At 38.7% G+C, this 26,357-nt stretch overlaps 1 protein-coding gene across 3 annotated transcripts; it reads right to left on the reverse strand.

Moving 5' to 3' along the window:
• Positions 1–3,039: 3,039 nt before the first annotated feature.
• Positions 3,040–24,926, reverse strand: LOC144002107 (dihydropyrimidinase-related protein 2). 3 transcript variants are annotated; one of them, XM_077497015.1, is made up of 14 exons: positions 24,335–24,926; positions 13,780–13,868; positions 12,663–12,847; positions 12,209–12,373; positions 11,862–11,923; positions 11,578–11,658; positions 11,343–11,411; positions 9,589–9,709; positions 9,231–9,387; positions 9,013–9,154; positions 8,361–8,531; positions 6,529–6,708; positions 6,296–6,464; positions 3,040–5,327 (listed from the first exon to the last, which is right to left on the reverse strand). In XM_077497015.1, the coding sequence occupies exons 1-14, from the start codon at positions 24,605–24,607 to the stop codon at positions 5,236–5,238; spliced, it is 1,956 nt and encodes a 651-aa protein (XP_077353141.1). In that variant the 5' UTR covers positions 24,608–24,926; the 3' UTR covers positions 3,040–5,235. The 3 variants fall into 3 exon arrangements, with proteins under 3 accessions (XP_077353141.1, XP_077353142.1, XP_077353143.1); XM_077497016.1 differs by lacking the exon at positions 24,335–24,926 and adding an exon at positions 20,999–21,308; XM_077497017.1 differs by lacking the exon at positions 24,335–24,926 and adding an exon at positions 15,493–15,679.
• Between the last annotated feature and the right edge of the window lie 1,431 nt (positions 24,927–26,357).

Genomic DNA, 26,357 nt, shown 5'->3' on the forward strand with positions numbered 1-26,357 from the left:
TATAGTAAGGCGTTTTTTATCTGATTAAAAAAACGACCATGTAAAGTAAGGCGTTTTTTATTTTATTAAAAAAACGACCATGTATAGTAAGGCGTTTTTTATTTTGTTAAAAAAACGACCATGTATAGTAAGGCGTTTTTTATTTTGTTAAAAAAACGACCATGTATAGTAAGGCGTTTTTTATTTTGTTAAAAAAACGACCATGTATAGTAAGGCGTTTATTTGATTAAAAAAACGACCATGTATAGTAAGGCGTTTTTTATTTTGTTAAAAAAACGACCATGTATAGTAAGGCGTTTATTTGATTAAAAAAACGACCATGTATAGTAAGGCGTTTTTTATTTTGTTAAAAAAACGACCATGTATAGTAAGGCATTTTTTATTTTGTTAAAAAAACGACCATGTATAGTAAGGCGTTTTTTATTTGATTAAAGAAAACCACCATGTATAGTAAGGCGTTTTTTATTTTGTTAAAAAAACGACCATGTATAGTAAGGCGTTTTTTTTTTTTGTTAAAAAAACGACCATGTATAGTAAGGCGTTTTTTTTTTTTGTTAAAAAAACGACCATGTATAGTAAGGCGTTTTTTATTTTGTTAAAAAAACGACCATGTATAGTAAGGCGTTTTTTATTTTGTTAAAAAAACGACCATATATAGTAAGGCGTTTTTTATTTTGTTAAAAAAACGACCATGTATAGTACGGCGTTTTTTATTTTGTTAAAAAAACGACCATGTATAGTAAGGCATTTTTTATTTTGTTAAAAAAACGACCATGTATAGTAAGGCGTTTTTTATTTGATTAAAAAAACGACCATGTATAGTAAGGCGTTTTTTATCTGATTAAAAAAACGACCATGTATAGTAAGGCGTTTTTTATTTTGTTAAAAAAATGACCATGTATAGTAAGGCGTTTTTTATTTTGTTAAAAAAACGACCGTGTATAGTAAGGCGTTTTTTATTTTGTTAAAAAAACGACCATGTATAGTAAGGCGTTTTTTATTTTGTTAAAAAAACGACCATGTATAGTAAGGCGTTTTTTATTTTGTTAAAAAAAACGACCATGTATAGTAAGGCGTTTTTTTATTTGATTAAAAAAACGACCATGTATAGTAAGGCGTTTTTTATTTGATTAAAAAAACGACCATGTATAGTAAGGCGTTTTTTATTTTGTTAAAAAAACGACCATGTATAGTAAGGCGTTTTTTATTTTGTTAAAAAAAACGACCATGTATAGTAAGGCGTTTTTTTGGTGTTAAAAAAACGACCATGTATAGTAAGGCGTTTTTTTATTTTGTTAAAAAAAACGACCATGTATAGTAAGGCGTTTTTTATTTTGTTAAAAAAACTACCATGTATAGTAAGGCGTTTTTTATTTGATTAAAAAAACGACCATGTATAGTAAGGCATTTTTTATTTTGTTAAAAAAAAAAAACGACCATGTATAGTAAGGCGTTTTTTATTTGATTAAAAAAACGACCATGTATAGTAAGGCGTTTTTTATTTGATTAAAAAAACGACCATGCGTTTTATTTTTCTATACATGATCGTTTTACAAAAAAAAAAAAAAAAAAAAAAAAAAAAACGCCTTACTCTACATGGTTGTTTAAAAAAACATGGTCGTTTGAAAAAAAAAAAAAACGCCTTATTATACATGGTCATTTTTTTTTTTTTTTTTTTAAACGCCATACTATACATTGTTGTTTGGGGGGGGACGCCTTACTATACATGGTCGTTTAAAAAAACGCCTTACTATACATGGTCGTTTTTTTTGTTTTGTTTTTTTAAACGCCATACTATACATGGTTGTTTGAAAAAAAAAAAAAAAAAAAAAAAAAAAAAAAAAAAGCCTTACTATACATGGTCATTTAAAAAAAAAACAACGCTTTACTATACATGGTCGTTAAAAAGAAAAAAAAAGAAATAAAAAACACCTTACTATACATGGTCGTTAAAAAAAACAAAAACAAAAAAAAACGACATACTATACATGGTCGTTTCAGAAAAAAAAAAAAAAAAAAACGATTTACTATACGTGGTCGCTTTTTTTTTCTTCTTTTTTTTTTAAATGCCATACTATATATGGTAGTTTGAAAACAAAAACACAAAACAAAACAAAAAACACCTTACTATACATGGTGGGCGGTACGGTGAACGAGCGGTTAGCACGTCTGCCTCCCAGTTCTGAGGACTCCGGTTCGAGTCCAGGCTCCGGCCTTCCTGGGTGGAGTTTGCATGTTCTCCCCTTGCCCGCGTGGGTCTTCTCCGGGTCCTCTGGTCTCCTCCCACGTTCCAAAGACATGCATGGCAGGTTAATTGGTTGCTCTGAATTGTCCCTCGGTGTGCTTGTGAGTGTGGATGGTTGTTCGTTTCTGTGTCCCCTGCGATTGGTTGGCAACCGGTCCAGAGTGTCCCCCGCCTCCTGCCCAGAGCCAGCTGAGATAGGCGCCAGCGACCCTTGTGAGGAGTAAGCGGTCAGGAAAATGGATGGATGGATGGACCGTACATGGTAGTTTGAAAAACACAAAAAACAAAACTAGAGCTGTGAGCAGCTATAAAGGGCCCTTGCAACCTGGGCCACGTCGGGGTACTGGCACGTTGGGGTACTGTCAAATAGGACAAGGACCATCTAAAATGTTTTTGACAAGCCTTGTGTGTGCAAAGTTTTATCAAAGGGCCAAAGAGGTTTGTGCGATTCCCAAACTAATTCAAAATGGCGGACTTCCTTTTAGGTTTCGCATACGGCTACAGAATACTTTCTGTAAGTCTTAGGCTAATAGGTATGTCTCCCAGTTTTCACAAATCTAGGTCAAGTCAAGTCATCTTTAGTTATATAGCGCTTGAATCATACAATCGGAAATGCTCCATAAAAATGTCTAGAGTCCAGGCTTATTGCAAATTGCACCAGAAATCTCTAAAAATTCATGTTCATGACAAGTCTGATGTGTGTGCAAAGTTTGAGTTTTCACACATGTATAGACAAAAAAAAAAAAAAAAGCAGCACTTTACTTGGCAAACAATGCATCGCTATGGCAACAGCGTGCGACAATTTTTTTTTAATTATTATTCATCATTACCAGCCAGTGAATTTGACACTTTATTTCCCATAGTGAGCAAGCATCCCATAGCCACCAGAATAAACACCATCACAGTTTCACCGTCACAAAAAAAAAAAAAAAAAAAAAAAAAGTAAAAGCGGAGTATTGGCGGTGTGTAGCACATCCCCTCTCAGTCTGCAGCACATTGCGAACATACATATTACTTATATATATATGATTAGCATAATATGGCATAGCATTTGATATCAGGCTGACAGGGCTCTCTAGAAAAGTACAGTTGTGTGGTTTCCGTGTGTATGTGCGAGAGATGGGACACGCACACACACACAGGGTCGTTTAGTGTGTACGTGTATCTGGAGATTGATAATGGTGAACTCAGACAAACCACAAACAGCGAATCATGAGCGTAGAAAATATGTTGGCGTGGCAACAGCTACAAACAACCCCAAAAATATTGAGACCATGTTTTTTTTATAGTTACCAAAAACTAATAAAATAAAAACAATTTCATGTAAGAAATCAAAACTAAAATGCTTTAAAATAAAAAAAATAAAAAAAATGTTTACGAAACTAAAGTCCCAAGTTTTCATCTTTGGTAATTAATTTAATAAGATGTTGAGGTTGATTTCAAATGTGATTTTAAGTGTATTTATTTTGATATTAACTAGAATAAAGATGTTCGAAAATGTTTCACACAGTAGTGACATCATCTAGCAGCAGCCTGTAGAAAAGCGCCGCATGATGAGGCCGAAACGCAACGCTAGATAAGAAGGTGAGACAGCTCAATGTAAAACAAATTTTAAAGGACTTAATTTTTAGGTTGAGTAAAAGTGGTCATCATAGTGGTCAGGAGCATCGGACACAATCTGACCCGTCTTTTTACAGCAGTCTGCAATTTGGACAATCCAGGTTGAGTTTCATTAACGATGAGTGGTTTCAATAGCAAAGAGATGGGGGGAGCAATGGCGCCCAGATACCAAGTCTCATCCATGACTCGGCATGAAAAAAACTGCTAAATGCACACAAAAAAATAAAAGCGGTGAGGAGGAGCACTGTCGGTGTCCATCCCTCCAACGTGGACACTGCACATACACACGCACACAGTACTTAACATCAGCTCGCCGCCACTTTCAAGCGCAAAACAACATGCTCAGCCTTTCAGCAACTCGTTACAAATTGACACTAAATAGCAATTATCAACAAAGTAAAAAAAATAATAATATCAAGACCATCAACTCTTCATCTTTAGAGGGGCTCGAGGCCCAAATGAAAACGCAAAATCTGGCACCTTTGAATCGGTTTATCCTTGCTATTTTACACTTTTTTTCTTTTTTTTTTTAATCTTACATCCTTCACTTAAAGGAGCAAAACAATTATGTATACACCTTCTACGGATTCAGGCACATAAAGAGTAAGAACAGAAAGCTGAGTTATCGATGACTCTGGAAACATTCTGAGTGAAAATGCACGGGTTGGTGATGGACGGCTTCCAAAGTTTGCAAATTGGACAGCTGCTGTGCCAATTAGATGATGTGGCGCAACAATAAGGCATTTCTCTGGCCCTACTTTATTCATTTTTCCCTTAATTAGCCTTCATCCCACTTGCTAATGGCGAGATATGTGGCGAGATGAGGCGTAAAGCTACATTGACAACAGGAATTTTCAGCCGACAAAGTTTAGACTTAGTGTATGTACGTGAGCAAAGCTAGAAATCATAAGGGTGTTTTTTTTTCCCCATTTTTTTTTTTAACTTAAGAAAGACCTGTGGGTGAATTATCGATTATACGTTGGGTGGTGATGAAGCACACATGCTGCTCTCAACTCAGAAAATACAGTACATTTGACCTAACGTACCCAATCTGCTTGACGATGGGAAATCAGCCCACCCAATGATGGATGAAAGGGAGAAAAACCAGTACAAAACATAATAAAAAGTGCACAAATGACCGTTGTTGCTGTTGTGTTTTTTTTTAACTGTGTCCTCAAGGATCTGGTTTAAAAGGTGCAAGGGGAGTGAGAATGTGGAGACGAAAAAAGCAGGAGGTGGCAGAGTTACAGATCACGGATGACCAAATGCCAAATCAGTCGTGAGAAGTTCCCGGCGTGGAACCCTCTGCGTTTATTGGCTGTCCTTCCTCAGATCCTTTACCCGCCCCTCCGCGCGATGGATGGAATGCTTTAACCCAGGGTGGTGATGTTAGTCTTCCCACCAGGGGGCGCCACAATGCGCTGGGTGTTGCGGCGAGGAATATTGTCGTCAATCTGAGCACCTGTGTGGACAAAAACATGTCGCTGCAACCAGTGTTTTACATAATCACAATCATGTTTAGCCATTTTTTGTGAGTAACATGGTCAAGCAGATTGCAAAAAAAAAAAAGGTTATTTTGGTGTAAATCATCACGGCAGAGAAGTCAACATCATTGATGATATTGGACCTAATGAGTTTCATAAAAAGCTACATTTACGGAATTAACTAGCAGAGGATAAACTTTATAAATTCTCCAGCAGATGCAGGTTCTCTAACCTTTCAGTGTCATCAAACTGGAGCATACCCTCTTAGTGATAAGAAAGCCCTTAGGATCGAGTTTACTTTTAACACCATACCACATTACAAAAAAAAAAAAAAAAAAAGTTCAATTTTTGCAGATTTTTCTCTCTGCTTTAATGTTAAACAAATACCAAATGACAAAGTATTGTAAAAAACAGTCAAATGTTCTGCCTTTTTTTTGTTTTTTGTTTTTAAGATTGACAAAACATTTTTTTCCAAAGCAAACATGGTGCATCAGCATTTAGCTGTTATGCAGCACGTAATTGAAATAAGATGCCAACAGATGGGTTCTTCCTGTGACGAAATCTCTAAAACAAGTGTGTGTGTTTTTAAGATTGACCAAATGTTTTTTTGTTTGTTTGTTTTTTCCTCTTAAAGCAAACATGGTGCATCAGCATTTAGCTGTTATGCTGCACGTAACTGAAATAAGATGCCAACAGATGGCTTCTTTCTATGAAGAAATTTGTAAGACAAGTGTGGGTGTGTTTTTAAGATTAACCAAAATTTTTTTTCCAAAACAAACATGGTGCATCAGCATTTAGCTGTTATGCTGCACGTAAATGGAATAAGATGCCAATAGAACTGACGTTAAGCACATTGTAGTATGAATCAAGCTGCTTTGTGTTGGCTTGCCTTTCGTTGAGTTAAGTCGAACTTAAAATACTATCTATCAGATGAGTCTCCACTAACCAGAGAGGCTGAAACCAGATTGATGCAGGTTCCTGACAGGTTGCTGGCTGGGCTGCTTCGCTGGTGACGTCTTGGCAGATGAGGCGGGCGTCATTGCTTTAGGGGTGACCGACACCTCGCAAACCGGACCGTCGTAGAGTCCTCTGGGTACACCCCTCAACTCAGCCAGCTGCATTGTGGGAAATATAGTTCAGGAAAATGAAAAACGGACATGTAATCGAATTGTGTTGTACCCTGCTGCGAGCTTTTATCCTCTTGTAGACATAGTCCGGGAAAGGTTTGCGGGCCACGTAACGTCCAGAACCTTCTGTGGTGTGGAGGTTTCCTTCCTCCAAGACGATCTTGCCCTGGCTGATCACCACCAAAGGCCCACCACGCACCTCTGTTCCTTCAAAGATGTTATACTCCACAGTCTGTAGGAGGAAGCCATTAAAGAACGTGAGAAATACATATGAACTCAAGTCTTCCTCTTGCAACATTAACATTTGAGATTGTTTTGATCTGCAGTAAAAAGGGATGTTTGATGCCACTATTTGCAGATACCACTAGTATAATAATTTTCAAGAATGTAGCGCCACTCCTGATAAGAAGCAACAACCACACTGAACATCCAGCACAAAAAAAAAAAAAAAGTTCCTTAAAAAGGACCAACTAAATGGATGTCAAAACTAAACTCCTCGCAGCAATATTAACCATGACATTGTAATAGAAACACATTACACGCTTGACTTCCTGTGTGCATTTCCCAGGTTGTGTTAGATATGAAGGAGAGAGACATTTTCATCAAATAGCTCACGGCTGGGTTTCACTAATGCTTTATTACAGCCGCACTGACTCATGACGCAAATACCGGTATATTACACCAAAATAACTTCAAAGCAGTAGCACATTGATTTCATCCTGTCGACGTGATATTTTTTTGCTCCTTTCTTCAGGATGATGATGTGAACTCCCAGTAGACCGTGTTGCACGCACAGATTTATGAAAATCCTACCCAGGAAGCCGTTGACGTCCTATTTGGAGTATCAGGCAGCCAAGTAAAATTAGAACGGTATGAAAAGCGCTTATGTGATTTAACCCACATTGACCCAAAAATGTTCTCGGTAAAAATTGTCATAGCAACAAGTTTGAAAACAACGGATGAGGCACACAAGCCTCAGGGAAGAAGAACAAACAGGGTCAATCAAGGATAGTCGAACATGGAGTTGTGTGTCTGTGTGAGCTGAAAAAACTACTTAAGGATGAGGTCATTCATTTTGGATGAGTTTAAACGGCGGAAATGAGATCACAAACACACTACAATAAGCTTGTATAGAATGAGCGAGCCCTACCGCTAACATAACTTCATCATTTTCCAACCAGGCGGAATAAGAAGAAACCAAACAAAACAGATCCAAGTACAGCGCAGACGCACACAGATCTGTCTGCTAACAATCAAGACCAATGCGCTCCAGTTCCTTGGCAGATTTTTAAGGATGACATCAGCCCCCTGCTGCCGCGGGAGGTCCACACCCTGCTCAAGAGAGACGAATATAAAACCTCCTCTCAGAACGGAGTCTGCCTGCTAACTAACTCTGCTGGCTTCATTAATCACGTGAACTAAATTGTGATTAAGTGCATCTCGGGAGAGTTTTATGGTCTGGATTGTAAATGGAGTGTCACTATTCCACTACTGACCTCAGTTTTTCCTTGCTCGCTAATAAATACACAGCAGACAGCCTTAGCGGGAGTCGAAAGTCAACCAAATAATGACACTATATTACTTGAAAGTAACTCAAAGGAGCGGAGACCTCAGCAAAAGGTCGAACATACAAATATTATGTAATCTAATGTGCACTAATCAGATGACCTATCCTATTGGAGAGAAAACCTTTAAAACAATATCTCTATTAAATATCTATTATTACGACCCAGAGTGGTTTAAAAGAAACTGACAGAATGCAACTTTATATAACTTCACACACCACGGCAACAACATAACATGCATGGGAAAAACACAAACACACACACACACAACCAAAGCGCAGGAAGCAGTGAGATTGCAAATGTTGACTGACTAGCATACCGAGTTGTGGCTCTTGGCAGAGATGATCTTCGTAACGTCGGGGTCCCACAGTACAAGATCTGCATCGGAACCCACAGAAATACGACCCTTGCGGGGGTACAGGTTGAAGATCTTGGCCGCATTGGTGCTGGTCACCGCCACAAACTGGTTTTCATCCATCTTGCCAGTCACCTACAATGAATCCCAACTCAGTTTAAGAATAATCCCAATCAGAGAATGAGGATCAAACAATATTTAAAAAAAAAGATATATATGCAATATTGTCAAAAAAAAAAAAAAAAAGCTCATACTAAAAAAAAAGCACAATATTAGCATAGATTTTAAACATAGAAGGCCAAAACATCCCTAATGAAAATTACATTGCACTAATAAATGAGCCACTAGAGGGTGCTAGAACTGCACAAATGGAAATCAACATGACTTTTTTTTAACAAATGTGTTCCTTTTAAATATTGTGAACATGACGACGACAATATTGTGGCAGCTTTAATATCACGATATTGCCCTTATCGTTACATTCCTACTACTTATATATACTGTCAGAGCTAATCTAAGACAATAAATATCTTATAATTTATAAGGTCTCAATTATTGCCTAAGCTTGAAGCCGAACAAAACTGGACAAAAAGAAATTCGCTGTGAATGCACGCACCACACACTTATCCCAGATAATCGACATCCTCTCTTCTGTCCCATTGACACCTTCAGGAATCAAGCTGAAGTCATCTTTGCCCACGGCGCGTTGAGCAGTGTTGAAGGGACAGTGTGCACTTCCGGTCACCTGCAGGTCGCCACTGCGAGAAAAAGCAAGCGAAAATAGAAAGACTTGTCCGGATATCTCCACTTGGAATGTTTTGATTGCGGCGTTACCAAGAGAGCAGCGAGTTGAGATAGTCTGGTGTGGTCGGGTCGGGGCTCAGCGGTGGGGAGGTGACGTAAGCCGCTGCCTTGGCCCAGTTCTTGCTCCAGTAGTGTGAGCCGTCTGTTCCCAGGCTTGCGGTGATCGGCTCCCCGTAGACAACAGTGCCTGCCCAAAACACTTTCCTATCAATATGAATTCATGATACAACTTTAGCCTTGAAAATCAATCTGTGAGTCATGGCAGGAAGACTCGCTGTAACAACCCAGCGTTAACTCAACAATTTGTGTATATATTTGCAATGAAAGACTTTGATTTATCTCGACTGAGACGTAAACAACTTAGTAGCACGCTGTTTTGGAGTCTCACCCTTCTTCCTGGCTTGAGCGATGACATCAGCAGCACTCTTGCTCATCACCTTGGTAACGTACAGAGGGCAGTTGGTCTGATTGGCCACAGTCACAGAGCGATTTACAGCCTCTCCCTCCACCTGGAAAAGGAAAAATAATAATGCCATAGTAACCCGGGTCCATTTCAAAAAGCAGGTTAATTAAGTGAGAACCCTGAGTCTGAAACCCTGAAATGCGCAAAACAGCTTTTTCCATTTCAGTAGGGGAGGTAACAGAAACTAGAGAAAAAGACGTAACTCTAGCCTGTTTCATAAAAAGAGATAACTTTAGCTCTTGGTCAGTTACCGTAGTAACAGAGTCTATGAACCTAACCTGGTCAGTAGCAGTTTTATCACAATTAAACTCGAGGTTCTCTCTGTCTCCGCCTCCTTTCGGCCACACACGACACGACACGACTTCCTCATTTATTCAGTCAAATGGCGAGTTTGGGGTTCCATAGTTCTGCTGTCTGTTTTTTTTTTTTTAATTAAAAATTTAAATTAAAAAACAGTCAATAGGCCTGCCTATATTAAAAGTCCACTTTTTTCATGAACATGGCACGTCCTTTTGACAAATGATCCCGTTGATGAAGGTGAACTCTAAAAAGAGAGTTGTTGAACCAAATTAAGATTACAAATTGAATTGTTGACCAATTAATAAAATTGCTTCAATTGGTAAACATGATTGAATTACATTCATTTAAGTGAATACGTTAATTTTAATTAATTATGAGTTCATTAAACTCAATATATTCACGCTGGATAAACAAATTGAATTGTTGACCAATTTAATAAAATTGCTGGTAACACACGATTGAATTAAATTAATCCAAAGTGAATACCGGTATATTAAGTTTAATTAATTATGAGTTCATTAAGCTTAATATATTGATATATATTCATGTATAATTAATTCAATCATGTGCAACCAATTGAAGCAATTCTATTAAGTTGGTCAACAATTCAATTTGTAATCTTAAATTGGTTCAACAATTCTCTTTTTAGAGTGTGCAGGCAGCATTAATGCGCGGGGAATTAAATATTCGCGCTGAGATGCTAATCAGGCCATGCATAGATGTTCTGGCATTTCGAAAGACACGTTCAAACTCGTCATATGATCGCATTAAGAAGTTCGAGAGGGGTAAAAAAAAAAAAAAGCGGACCCCCGTTGCCATAGTGACTCGTCGAATCGGGGCTCATTCATCAAGCTAGCTCAAATCAGCTGTCCTGGAACCAGAAACGCGGAGTTTGTCAACTCATTGTTCAGAATTAGTCTCAGTGTTTGTTGAACCTGCTTTATGAAATGGAACCTCGGTCTGCAAGTTATTCAGAAAAATATTAAAGACTGTGATATCATTTTTAATATCTTGCACTATTCATTTGAACTGCTTTGTATGATGTCAAGCAAAGTTGCGTGTCTGTACTAGGACTATGATAACAAGAAGAGGGATTTGGAGAAGTTTTTAAACAATGAGCCCAGCTCTCTGACACACTTAATCGCTCATTTCCATTGTTTTCACCAAAACGGATGTGCTGTAATAGATCTGCTCATCCTCACAGCATCAAACTTTAAACACATGATAGTGAGCATGTAGAGGATGTTGAAGGGCTTTCCAAACGAGTGACACATTCAAGGACTAAATGCAACATGGTTCCCATCCTCCTTTGCAGGATGTCCAAAAACGCAACATGTACTGATCCAGCATTTAACACAGATTTGAAAAACGTGTCTCACCTCCTCAGGACGGCTCAACACGTGTCCCTCAGGACCGCTGATGCCCTGCTCCAAGATTCTGCGCTGTTCCTGCAACACACACATACCAAGCACCATATGCCCTTCATGAATATTCAGCAGCATTTGTTTGTGATTAATGTTAATGAACTTTGTGTTGATAAAGGCGATACTACTAATGAAGAACATGCTACTTATTCATCATTGGACTTTTACATATTGATTTTGTAGGTCGTACCTCAGCAACAATGTCTCCATTTTCAGCATGCACCTGAGCGATGGCCCCAAGATCACGGATCACACTAAACACTTCATATACCTGCAAGAACCACGAGGAATTATTATATGTCACATTGCATTTACACTCAATGGCCACTACATTAAGTGCACCAAAAACACAGCTGAGAAATATCCATTTTACAAATTACACAATTTACATTGTCACTTTGCTAATGATTCAAAAACACAGACATAGAAACATCAAATATGAACCAAAAGCAAAGTAAGAGTAAAGGGGCCCACCTGAGTGTCAGTTAGCTGGAACAGATCCTTATAAGCCAGATAGACCAGGAAGGAGTTGATACCTGAGAAGGTGGGGAATGACATAACTTTATTTAATTTCAAAAGAAAATATGTTGATATAACACACATGGGTGACAAGATAAAATGTGTAGAAGCATACAAACATATAATGACATCAACACCACAAACTACTACAGCAACAAGTTTCAAGTGTTGGCTCATTCTGGTTTACTAAGTGGCACACACCCGCCAGAAGGGGCCACTAGTGAGCTTAGTAGTCCATTCTTATCAGCCATAAGGATTTTTTAAAGCAAAAAGTGTGGTCAATTACTTTATGATAGTCATACCGTGATCCTTCACGAGTGTCTCCATCTCTTCCTGCATGCCTCGGTGCCACTCAGTGATGTCCATGTGCAGCGAGTAGTCGCAGCACGACTTGCTGTCGGCCCATTCGCGCCACTGCTCGAAGGCCGAGATGAGACTGACGCCTGGCTCGGGCACCACGTGGTCGACTGGGTACACGCACGAACAAAACAACGTGCGCTCTTTCATCTGTGTTGTGTTACTATTGGCTACATTCAGACTGAGATCACAAGCTGGCAGCGTTATGTTCCAGTTTGAACTTGAAGTGTCAGGGAGAATCATGACAGAAAGCAGACAAGGAATGATAACAATGATATTGCAAATAATATTTGCAGTATTTGTGTCTCTTGCATGTATGAGCCCATATTGAACTACTAAGAACAAATCCAAGGGCCACATTCAAGTAAGTAAGTAAAGATGGGAGATATTATAACTCACTTATCATTGTGGTGCCTCCTGCCAGTGCCGCTTTGGTGCCCTGGTAAAAATCATCAGCAGACGTCATGCCTCGATCGGGCATTTGGAAGCGTGTGTGCACATCGATCCCGCCTGGCATCAACATGCGCCCATGGGCGTCGATGGTTTTCACCCCACCAGGCACGATGAGGTTTTCACCAATTTGTCTGAAGAAATGCCATCAAGTCCATTGTTATATATTTTTATTTGGAAGTTTCAGGTCTCAAATGAGTCATGTTTTAACTCTTGATTTGCTTAGGCTCATTGGAAAAAATTCTTTATAACGCAAAAAACCCCAAACATTTTTATCTTTATATCTATAATAAAATAGACAAATATAATATATTTAGATCCCTGCATTCTTTCATTATTTTTTCCTCAATACTTTGGCCGATTGGTTGGGAGAAAACAAAGAGCTCAATTATTTCTTTTTTTTAATGTTCAAAGATTCACACAATTTTTGTCCACTGGCCTTTATAAATGTAAAAAAAAATGTTTTTAGCAATTTTAATAACTATCCACAATCTCACCCACAAAAATAATGTAGACAAGAAAAATAGAAAATGATGGCCGCATGATGAGTTATTATGATTAGAACATTGAGATAATAATGTTGAGAACCCTTAAACATACAAAAAAATTGATTTTTTTTGACAGGTTAAAGACATAGTCCTAATATCTTAGCAAATGTTATTAAAAGTACGAGAAAAGAAAGCAAACCAACTGCATCTACCTTTTAAACTGTAGATTATTTAAGTATGTCGTGGCTTGATTTTTTTAAAAATAAAATGAAAACGCTTTTTAGATAAAAGGGTTACATCTCTAATGTATTAATTTCCCCCCTCCTTTTTATACATTATATAAAATAAAGAATAAACCTGAACAAGTATTTACATTTTTAATGCCACTCAACATTAATGCCATTTAAGGCCTTAATTTTCGCAAAATCCATTTAATGACTCGTGGAAACTGTCCTTTTTTGTACTATTTTGACAATTATAAATATTCCACTTCAATAAATAAAACATTTTAAGATACTTTAAAGATACTTCAAATGGTGCAAAAGATTGACTCAACGAACAAAAATGCAGCAGCTCACTTGATAACTCCATCCTCCATATAAATGTCGGCGCAGAAGGACTGGTCATCGTTGACGATCTTCGCCCCTTTGATCAGGAGACGGTCACTCTGAAAAGATAATGGTCAGGATCATTCTGTTTAGTTTAAAAAAAAAAGTCCTAGGTCTTGGATTACAATTTCTTCAGTTAGATATTCTACAAGAAGCAGATGCTGCAGATCGGAACATACACTCTTCAGTCTGGCATTTTAAAGACTAGCTAGGTAAAGTTACGAAGCTAAGTATTGGCTTTGGCTCATGTGGCTTGTCAGGAGATTTAGTGTGTCTATGGAGAACGTCACACTCGAAACCAAACATTTATATACTCTTAAGAAATTCACCAGGCAGCGTCTGCTTGAACGTCCGTCTTAGGCTGCTTTCTGATAAGAAACACAAGCTGACTTCATTCCTCGAATAAAACACGGTGGAACACATGGATGCATCTCAGGCAAAAAAGGAAGAAGAAAGTTGAATTGCTGTATAACTACAAATTATTCCACTGAAATAGATAAAGTGCAGCTGCTGAAGCTATTATCTACAGTGTTGGGTCCGCTATTCAATTATGAATGTACTGTAAAAGACATTTCCCCCAATGATGATTTAATTACATTAAGGCAGGCAGACAATGCTCTTGTTTACGGCTGCCACAAGCGACTATTTTGCTAGTCGACTAATCACCAACAGTAGTCGCGATTAGTCGACTAATCGGATCGGATTGTCAGCCTCCTTAAATAATTGCCCAAAGTCTTTTTTCGACTTTTTTTTTTTTTTCTCAGAAAACTGAAACACATTCTGATTATGTGTTTATTTTCATTTCAGGGATATAATTATATATACATAAAATAATAAACTGTTTAACTAAGATGTAGCCAATTTTTGCAAAGGTGGCCAGCATTTTTATTTTTTTTTTTATTTTGACGACTTAGGCCAATATTTTTAAGGGGCTGACAAGCAAGCAGCTACTCTTATATAACCATCATTAGCATATAGCTTGAATTTGTTAAGATATATGTACAAGTTAGTAATAAAGATGGTGACAGGTGAAAGGTAACAGACTAACAGTACATTCAACTTTTATTAAAGTGCAGTTTGTACCAGAATTCCTTGTGCAAAAAAAGACAATTATGCTGATAGTACATTTGAACTTTTAGCTCAAATACTGTTGCCTTTAACATTTATAACAACAAATGTTGAGTGCATTTGAAAATAAAACCAAAACTAAATAGCAATTTGTAATATGAATACAAGAAACATGTAAACAATACAAAAAATACTTTTGAGGCATGCACGTTGATGGCTTCAGAATAAAGCTCTTCAATGAAGTGGAACGGAGTCTTTTTGCACTGTAACGTAGCGTTAAGACATCGTTGCCCCATTTACTATTCAGCCATAAAATCGCTGTGTTACAGGCCAAGCCTGGCCCTTTAAGTATTTTAGCGTTGTTTAGGAAAGAGAAGGAGAGCGGAAGACCTTGCGTGTGCGCCTGTCGTTGAGGAGTGCTAAAATAAAAGTTTGTGTGAAACAACGAAAACGAGAGTCTGCCTGTTCCGTCGCCATACCATCGGTTAGGAGGTCCCTGGGCATGAGAAGAGGTCTTAAAAGCTGTAACCAACGTGGGCACGTTTTATCGCACAGCGTGTGCTAAATGAACGTCCACGTTAGCACTTAGCTACGCTAACCATCCAAATAACTTACAGTGGCTGAGATGACTGCCCCTCGTCGTCAGGATTCGACTAAAGGTGCTTCCGTTTCAACTGCCGCGAGAGGCAATGTCTGTCTCGCATATTTTACGGTGAACATTATTGGCTTTCGTGTTCCCAGACTTTCGAAGTCCGATGTCGGTTAGCCATGAGCCATACTGTGTCCAGCTAGTGCTGACGTCACGTCTGACCCGGATTAATGCTACTGCGCATGTGCGTATAGTAAGCGCAGGCAGGAGGACGAGCTGCACGCAGTCAAACGAGCGGTTGAGGCAGTTTTGGAAGAGAAAACAAATATAAGGCTGATATATATTATGTAAAACTGACTAGTCGACTATTTAGATTTGCCGTCGACGGTTTTGGTCGTCGACGTGGTCACGACTAGTCGACTAATATTGGCAGCCCCACATGAATGCATCTCAGGCAAAAAAGGAAGAAGAAAGTTGAATTGCTGTATAACTACAAATTATTCCATTGATATAGATAAAGTGCAGCTGCTGACGCTATTATCTACAGTGTTGGGTCCGCTATTTGATTATGAATGTACTGTAAAAGACATTTCCCCCAATGATGATTTAATTACATTAAGGCAGACAGACAATGCTCTTGTTCAGTGTGCTGAACAGGCTCTGCCAGAGTAAATAATAATAATAATAATAATGGGGTGAATTCACTGGTTAGACAAGAGGACAACGCCCCCCCCCCTGAGATCCCTCAGTCCTTTTTAAGGATTCAGACCTTTGCAGGCCCAAGTGTGAAATCAATCATTATCCTACGCCCACTGCAGGGCAACTTGTCTCACTATGCAACAGAGAGGGGTGGGCGAGCAGGGGGTTGTCTACCCTTCCCACTCCTCCCTCCCTCGAGTCACCCTGCTGTTCTGGCACACTGTGCAAAAAGGGAGTGGCGGCTCTGGTCACAAGGACTCCAGCATCCTACGCTAACAAAGAACGATCTATTTGAACCAGTGTTGTTATCCTCAACACAGCCAGTCCTGGTCCCAAGCAGCTGGTTGTAGCTCCGCCCTACATCGATCCACTGCAGAACTGTCAAGCATCCAATCACATATTTGTCTAGTAATGCACTGATATAATAACCAGGATCAGAGAATGAGCAACTGTGAACTACATTTCCTATGATACAGTTTGGAAGTTGTAAAACACATCAAAACAAGAACATTGCAGTTAATTAACCTTTTTTTTATTTTTTTATTTTATTTTTTTATTTATTTATTTATTTATTTTTTAAGCTGTCAGGGGGTACCGGTAGCTAGCTTAGCTAAGTTTTGTTAGTTAAAGTTACAGAGAGTTTATGAGTGTAAAAACTAAAGTGTTTACCGTTTGTGGTCTAATTATTTAATTATATAGGCAATTATGAACATTGTTGTTGGGGCGTCAAATACTCTCACGTAAAGCATTAAGCTCAAACAGGTACAAGGAACTACAACACAAATATTTGCCATACAGTTATCTTCTCTCTTGATTGGATGGGAAGGAAAAGAAAAAGACAAATAGATTATAAAACATAATCATTATTGACTTTAGCATGTCTTGAAGATGTTGGCCATCTGGCATATGAGTGGTTTGCAGATTAGATCATGTTCTACTGAATAGATGAGGGACTTCCAGCTGACTGTTGGCTTACTTCGACATCAAGCACATTATCTTACTAACAACATGACCTAACGACAATTTGCTTTATAGGACAACGCTAGCATTTCCACACATTCCTCAAAGCAGATGAAAACTATTTTCAGGTTTGCTTTTAGGCTACTTAGTGAAAGAGAGGAGTACGATTATGACACATTCCCATATAAATTGTATTATAGGCTAAGTTTGGAACTACAGCTGCTGAAAGTTTTAAGTGGGGGGATTCTGTCAAACTACAGCCAAGAATCCAAACTTGTATAAATAATCATCTCATTATTGTCAGCTCAACAGAGGCTGCAGAGTGTTTGTGTATGATTGTACTGGGTCTGTGCCAAGCATGACAGCGGCCCTCGTATCATGAGACCCCCTGACAGGATGTGGACCACACTCAATAACAAAATGCTGTTTTGAAACATATACAAATCAGTTTTACAGACAAACTCTAACCGCAATAAAGCTTCTTATCTGAATAAACAAAGCACTGTGGTACAGGTACAAAAGTAGAAAATAATATCTAAACATTTATTTGCCGCTGTAGGGTTGAATTTTTGTCACCCACCTGGGAGTCAATGTAAAACTATAACATATGAAGAGTGAAAAGTATGGCATCCCAAAATGACAAACAACCCTGATGGCCACTGACGTAATACTAGTAAAATCTAGGCATTTAATATTCAAAATGCAGGCCAAAAGCATCTTTGTTGCTAAGCAAACAACTGCTAGCATTTGTGATTGCCCAGCAACGCTTTGTTTTTATCCAAATGGAAAATATCCTAGTAACAAAAGTGAAGTCAGGTGGAGAACGCTGCCAGTTATGACATTCAACACTATGATTTAATATACAGCTATTTTGACTTATTCCACCACACTGTAAATGTCTGCCCGCACATGGGCTGCAAAATAAATCCTTGCCTGTATTTAATAAGAATAGTCCATAATAAAATGTCAAAATAGGGGTTACGCATCACTTAGTACCATTATATCATGACACCTAATATAAGTGGATAGTAAAATATTCTGTATCATTTAAAAATAAGAGTACCTACGTAAAACTTACACGCAGTCATTAATAAATCATTTGTTGCCACAAAACTAGTACACCGCAAAATAGTAAGCCCACATATATTTTTAGTGCTTTGCCCTATTGCCAATAATAACTGGTAGCACCTCATTAGTCACTAACAATTTCTTTCATTTGAGGCTCAATGGTGAATTGAATGAATGACATATTGTAAAACCGGCTGAGTAGGATTAGATGAGACACATCTTGTCAAAATTTTACATACTGTATTTGATTATAGAGTCCTGGCCTGAAGACATCTACAACCTTATTTTTTATCGTGTTTGCGCCACCTACTGGCTAAAGTAAATACATGTTTAATCTTTGTTGTTTTTTTGTTTTGTTTTTATGAGCGAGTTAACAACCTCATATTTTGCAGAGAGGAGATTTTAGGCTTTCGTGATGTTTCACACACACCAGGCTTGGCAAAATAATTTTTGATCAGTTTATTGTGAGATTTTTTTAAAACTGTCTCAGTACCACCCCCTTCAAATTATCAACAAAGAAGCCCTGGTTGTTGTTTAATACACTCTAAATGATCTTTGTAGCTTCGAAAAGAAATGCTGCATTTTCTACCAACAATTGTTTTATTTTACATTTCCTTAAAAATCACATCATTCTCATTTTCTTCCACTTCTTAAAACCACACACAACAACTAATACTCCATGTTGACCTCCTCAGTTAAGGACAAAGAGCAACCAGGGTCACTCACTGCGGTCTTTTTACTGACTTTGCAACACAATGGTGCGCCTTGTTCAAGTGCTCAGTCATGAAAAATGTTCCAGTTCTTTGCACTTTTGTCTGGTGCTTGACTTTGGGGGAAATTTGTGATTATGCTAGAGGGGTGGTGACGGAACCAGTGGATTGGTGGCTGCATTTGGAGAGCAGCATGCTGTGTAATGTGTGAACAGACAGCGCCCCGGGCCGCAGTGTGCTTTGAGATAACAACATGAATGGTGGGGAACATCCTTAGAAAAGTAAGTGCACACTCACTAAGGGACAAGTGCAGTACTGCAGGTGTACACTGTAATATTAGCTCATTTGTTAAAAATTGTAGATACAGAGCATTTAATCCAGCCATTCTTATTATAGTGTCTTTGTCCCCCCCCCCCTTGTTTCCTTTAAAAATAGACTGCACCACTTTGTGTGGCTTTCATTTGCTTAGGCTGCAAAAAAAGTTAAATTGTTATGGAGGATGAAGAGAAAAAAAAATGTATTTGATTTTGACTCGACTATGACTGACAGTTTAATTAATACATCAACTTAAACATATTCTTGGTTAGTTTATTTTTACTGTTAAAGCCCAGGAAAGCAAAATAACTAAAACTCCCGAAATAGAACAATCAGAGAGGAAGATTCTTACATCACAAGAAGGAGACTTAACACCTCATAAAATGTGCACATTTCTAAGTCGCCCGTTCTAATTAACAGAAGAACAAAAACAATTATCAGTTACAGCCTTTTCTAATAGAATATTCACTTAAATTGTAAATCTGTCCAGTCTCCAGTGATCTTCCTGTTTTGAAGGAGAAATCCCTGACAGTGATTAGTCTTGATGCATCCAGGAGGCGAAATTGCCCATGTTCATGTTTAATTGATGAGAAATGCTAAGTACTGTACCAGCTGCACAGCTGAGTCTGTGCCGGATGTATGAGGCAGATGATGACTGCCTGCTCATGTCATGTGTGTGTATGACCTCACTTGAGAAGAAATAGGCAGATACTTGAACATTCATTTATCCTGTGCCTTGTTTACAAACATTTTTCTTCAACAAGCTTTATGACAAAAAAAGAACTATCAAAATCATTTTTAATTTCCACATCTAGTCTTATATACCATATTGACAAAAACATCACAAAAAAATGTGTTAAAGTCATGTTGGCCCCATGCATTTAAATTTGAAAGAAAAAAAAGCCACTGACCTCGTTTTTTTACATGCACAAATCAGGAATAGCCCCTCTATCCATTTATGTTCGACCTAATTACTATAAGGACTACAACACCAACTAATCCTCTGATCTCTGCACCACCAACTGGCTGCTGCAAATGCCTTGAATCAATCAATGCATGTTTTTTTTCTAAACCGGTACAAATAACGATTTTTACAGATACAAATAGATATATATAATTATTATTTTTTTTGCTACAACTACTTTGCTCTGCAGTCTGCAAGGGGACAGAAAATAAAACCCTGCAGCTCTTAGCTCCTCTTGCATGTGCATCCTTTTCTCACTCAGCTGAGAGGACAGAAGAAACATGGAAGGAAATAGGAGTCACTGCCCCCTCCCCTTCCCTCTCCCTATTCACTAATTTACATCCTTGCAAGCTCCAAAACGATTCGAGGGAAGAAAAAAAAAATAGTCCTCCACTGTGACACTTTCAATTTGTCCTTAAATGCCCTGTGCCTTTTGAGAATTAAAACAAAATGGTGCATGAAAGGCGATTCTATCACACCTTGCAAGCAGCAGGCATACGTTTATAACAAAGAGCACCGGGGTAAAGAATAGCACAGTGTACCTAAACCTGCATTACAGCAATATTTAGTGCGCAAAGCTCAGTTTTAGTGTGGGAAGTTGACACTTTACACGTACAGGTAACGACCGTCCGCTGTAACGTGCTATATTTGAATCGCATTACTCAAGGCGAGGAAGCGGCTCAGATTGGAGATTTCAGAGCGGAGGGTGAAACCACGGCGCTCCCGGTGACATCCTGTCCCCATACCCGCAGGCCCACGCGGCCACCCAGCGGCCCACCAGACTGCCTTTCACGCTCAATTTCAACGGGAACTCACTGTGATGCGAGGGATGTTCTTCTTGCCCTGATAGCCGGACATCTTCACCGCCTTGCTTTTCGCCGGGGACTGCTGCTAAGCGCGCGAACCGAATTAGGGGAGGAAAAAAAAAGAAAAGAGGATGAGTGGAGGAAAAGCAGGATCACGGTTGTTCTTCGGGAAGCTCCCCCGTTCCAAAAAAAACGTGAGAACCGGCAACAAATACGTGACACTGGCTGAAAGTCAGGATGGAGTCCTTGGCAGCCTCCGGGTCTCCGCCGATGCACCGAGCCTTTCCGAGCCAGACAAGAGGGGCGGGGCCGAGCCGAGCCTGGTCCCCATAAGAAAAGGAACGCCACTGCGCATGCGGAAAGCCTCGCCCTGCTCCATTGACAGGACTGTCATGCCATCAATTGCTCTCATAGGATTAGACATTTTGAGGAAAGTAACGGTACTTTTTCATGTATTTGTACTTTGAGTTTTTTTTTATTATTTTTTTTTACTCCACATCTTTTTACTTTTACTCACTACAGCTGAAACAGATATTTATACTTTAATTAACAAAGCAGGATTGTTACTTTGCAACCTCCCCGGATGACCACACAAGAAATAAAAATGGAAATAAAGAGAGGTAACGTCAACTACGGTTGAGATCTGGATTGGCTGAGATCTTGGATCTATAAAGCGGAAAAACTGAGAAAGTGGCAATATGGAAGAAAATAAACCATTAAGTAGGGATGGACCGGGCAATACACTTTTTCTCAAGGTATTAGTACTTGTGACGCTTCTGTAGCAGTTTTACAATCAGGAACTAGAAATTAGAAGAACAGAAAATTACCATTATTTAACACAATTTTAAGAAATATGTTATATATAGGTCTTTATTAGGGGTGTTAAAAAAATCGATTCGGCGATATATCGCGATACTACATCGCGCGATTCTCGAATCGATTCAATAATCAGCAGAATCGATTATTTTTTTTATTTTTTTATTTTTTTTTAGGATTCACACCTTGGGCATGGAAGAATGTTATATGAACGGAACATTAAGCCTTAATATTTTATTTTAATGCTGTTTAAACATGAAACAGATTACAACCTCTATAAGACTGAAATTTCAGCTAAATAAATAATACATTTTCATATAAATCTTACACTCTACAAGCTTACTGATTAGTATTTTCTAAATTTGAATGAAAAAAATCGCAAGAATCGACTTATAAATTCGTATCGGGATTAATCGGTATCGAATCGAATCGTGACCTGTGAATCGTGATACGAATCGAATCGTCAGGTACTAGGCAATTCACACCCCTAGTCTTTATTCAAAATTATCTGCCATTGTTTTTGGGGGAGATGTATAAAAAATACTAGAAGTATCGGTCCTTGGTATCGGTATTGGTAACTATTCAAGATTTGGCCTGAAAAGTGGCATCGAACGCCCATAAACGAAGATGGCAACAGATTCAGACAAGCCAGATGTTCCTTATCCATGGCCTTATTTGATAAGTTAAGGGGGGAATTTGCGCTTCCCAATCTGCTAGAAAGATTTGAATGCAACTTTAAGCTACCCGTAATCAGATGATTTGGAAAAGACTCTTGGAAAACTTGCTCACATCTATGAACTAGCTATCTATCTTTTATTCTCAGCCTAGTGAGATTTTACAAAAACTGTGAATTTTGAAGGGTCACTATTTAAAAGACGACATATGGTTCTTTCCAGGTACTCCGGCTTCCCCTCGCATTCCAAAAACATACGTTAGGTTCACTGAAAGCTCATCCAGTACATGTGGCAAGAAGGAATGATTATGTTGTCATAATTGGGGAACCAAGATAGTTTTAACCTCTAAAGACAGGCTTCCCCAATCCTTGTCCTCGAGGGCCGGTGTCCTGCAGGTTTTAGATGTTTGTGTCCTCTAACACACCTGATTCATATAATCAACTCATCAGCAAGCTCTGCAGAAACCTGATAACCATCCTGAGCTCTAGAATCAGTTGTTAGAGGATGGAAACATCTGAAACCTGCAGGACTTCGGCCTTCAAGGACCAGGATTTGGGAAGTCTGCTGTAAGAGTAGAATACCTGTTAGGTTCACAAAAAAAGAGACAAGTTCAGTTGAATAAAACACTCAGAAAATGTATGCAATCTTTAAAAGGAGCAATTGCTTGTTACGCTGATAAAGCAGTGTGTCTTTTAACTCTTGGGAACATATTTGTATCCCATTTGTTCACTGGGCAAAGTACAATTACAATATTTTTGGAACTGGAAAGGAAATGAGCTCAAATTAAATTGAGGCCTCTCACCAGAGATAAATCTCTTCAGAATGAAGAAAATCTAATAAGATGAACTTTTGATTCAATGTTGATATTCATCAATGCTAATGTGGCTGCATGTGGAAATGTATTACTGTGTATCAAGAAGTGAAGCTTTGATGACTGCCTGATAGTCTTCATTTCAATACTTGCACTAAAACTTCTGATTCTATTCATATTTGTCTTATCAAGGTCTGAAATTGCCTGTGCACAATCTAATGAGATCCATTGCAAGAACTGTATCAAATATTTTGTCTTTATGAGGATCATAACGCTGATAGTGGTTTGTTGGCAGGTATTTATTTAACAGTATGTTTATTATGTCAACTGCATCATACTGAATTATATATATTTTTAAATATTTTTGGTTACTTTATCTGGCTACAAAAGGGCTTCAACTCTGCATTGGAGTGACTGTCAGATGATGAACTGATCATCATCATCATGTCAATGGTTGAGAGCAAGTGAAAACTAGCTTGTGTGTAGCTAAGGCTTCCAATCAATATGCAATATGAAACCCCAGCTCAACACCACCACTAAAAGCTTTTAACGGCATCCTGAGTGCTTAAAAACAACATAAATGATGGATCGACATGGTTGGTGCTACACAATGAATTAGCAGCAGCAGCAAAAAAAAAAAAAAAAAAAAAAAAAAAAGTTGATAGATTTTCCTGCTAATGTTGCCACGTCCGCATGCTAGTAAGTCTGAAACATAATGAGCTGCAAGCATGCGTGTGCAGTTGTATAAAGATAAATGCACTGTAATGCTGGCTAATTGCACAATGATGTAAGCAGCCGCTCCCTCTAGCAGCTCTGCATGCCTCCATCCACTCCGTTGCATCACAAGGCTTTCTGGGAAATGGAGTCAGGGTAAGTTGTCTGGTGGCCAGTGAGTGAACCCGTGTTAATTTAAATAATTAAATGAGATGTTAATATAATGTGCTTATGATGCAAGTGTTTTTTTATCTTTAAATCTAATTTGTTAAAATTAGGATTGGAAGAAAACTTTATTGGGCGAAAAACAAAACAAAACAAAAAACATTACCTTTCCAACATCCAGATTCTGCAGAGCCTCCTTCCCTGTGCTCTCCCTGATCTCCACCTTCTTGGGCTGGGAGATGTCACTCTGCCGGTCAATGATTCGACTGTCTCGCTTGCCTCTGCACGCAGAAAGCGCATCGAAGTCCAAAGACTTGCTGTCGAAGGAGCCTTCCACCGGACAGAACATGCCACAAAACTGCTGCCTCGGCCTGGCGGGGCTGTCGGAACCCATGTTCTTAAAAAAGCCGCCTGCTGGCATTTCCCCGGTGGTCGACATGCCTTGCAAACGGTGTCGCAGCTGCACAGGAGAAAGGGGGGGGGAAGCTCCTTCTTTATCTTTCAGTTCTGCTCTCCTGTACGGCCACCGCCTTTGAGATGATTTCAGTTGCAGGTGGTGGCAGCGTGACCAAAGCGGACAAATAAAAAGGACAATACGGCATGAAAGCAACCCCACCCTTGTGAAAATACCTTCAAGTAGAGGAAAAACGAGAAAATGTTAACGCGATTGGACTTTTATTTCTAAGAGTAGCCTAATTTTCTAAGCTTCTTCAGTATAGCATGCGACCACAATGTGACAAGTCCGCCTTGTGTGGGACACACCGGGAGCCAAGCCTGTCAAAATAAAAGGGAGGAGGATTACCTGTAACCGATGTTGCTGAAGATGTCAAGACTCAGGCGGATACCAAGAGCACAGTAGTTCCTTCTTCCTTGGAAAAAATTCACGCCAACAAAGCGAGGCACATGTCACAAATGAATGCTCTAATTGTCACATGCGGACGGATGCGTGAATGAAGGGCGTTTCCGGTAGAGGTCAATCGCAAACCTTGGAGAGTTCCCTCAAGTCAACTCACATACAACAAACGCTGTTCTTTTCAGCGATCTATCTAGCTATCTATCTAGCTAGTTAGCTATTACAATAACAATATTAGTTTTTTTCAGATTACAAAAAAAATACAACAGTTATTGAAAAAAAAAAAGAAAAAAAAAAAGACTATTCCTGCAGGAATAAAGTCTTTATCTATATATATATATATATATATATATATATATATATATATATATATATATATATATATTTTCCTTTTGTAAGACATTATCATATGTAGATATGCTTTAAGTAGAGTGTTGCTTCCACAAGTGAAAAAAATACAATTGATACTTACTGTTCTATGGGTTCAGGTTACTTTTCTAAAAGCAAGTAATTCACATTTGGGGCTTAAAAAAAAGAAAAGAGCTCTTCCTTTGGTCCCCAGTAACTTTGGCAACAGCTTCAGCCTAACAAATTCTGACTCACACTTAAACAGACAAAACCTCGACTGCAGAAGGGACTGTGGAATATATTTCAGCACATCAACACAGTTTCCATAACAACGTGTTGGGCACTGAATAGTTTAGTTGCCACTATATTTCCTCTCAGAGGGCTGGGAGGGCACCACTGTCTGTGTGTGGGTGATAATCAGACCAACAACAGAGGCTGAGAATGTGTGAAGGTCATACAGTGGGTTTGGAACCATGAAAATAACAGTGGAATCACCCAAATAAAGACAATGCTCTTAACATGCACACAAATCTGTGTGAAACACAAAAAGAGAGGCTGAGCTGAGACAGAGGGGCGTGTTGGATAATTAGTGAGGAAAATTGGCAGCATGCCTGATGAACAGTTGGACGAGGTGGAGGGGGAGTGGGCCCTCCAGAGAGGAAGGGCACGGTCATGGCATCCATGAACAGACATACAACATAGTGAGAACAGCCGTTCCCATTGGTCCTAGTGTAAAGCTATTTCTTCTGAAATGAGACATGTTCACTTATGTTTACACTGCAGTTCATTATGCTGAAGAAACTAGCGCGATGTTGTTTGGAAGTGGGGAAGGAATCCAAACATACAAAACATGCTAATCAAACAGTCAGCTAATGGCAATACTTTTAAAGGAAAAAGGGACGTTTTTAAACACACTACACAGCTTTTGTGTTTACTTTAGTATGGGCCATATTATTTATGGTTGCCTTTGTTTTCTGCATTACTTTAA

The sequence above is a fragment of the Festucalex cinctus genome, chromosome 15, assembly GCF_051991245.1.
Source record: "Festucalex cinctus isolate MCC-2025b chromosome 15, RoL_Fcin_1.0, whole genome shotgun sequence".
Classification (NCBI taxonomy): domain Eukaryota; kingdom Metazoa; phylum Chordata; class Actinopteri; order Syngnathiformes; family Syngnathidae; genus Festucalex; species Festucalex cinctus.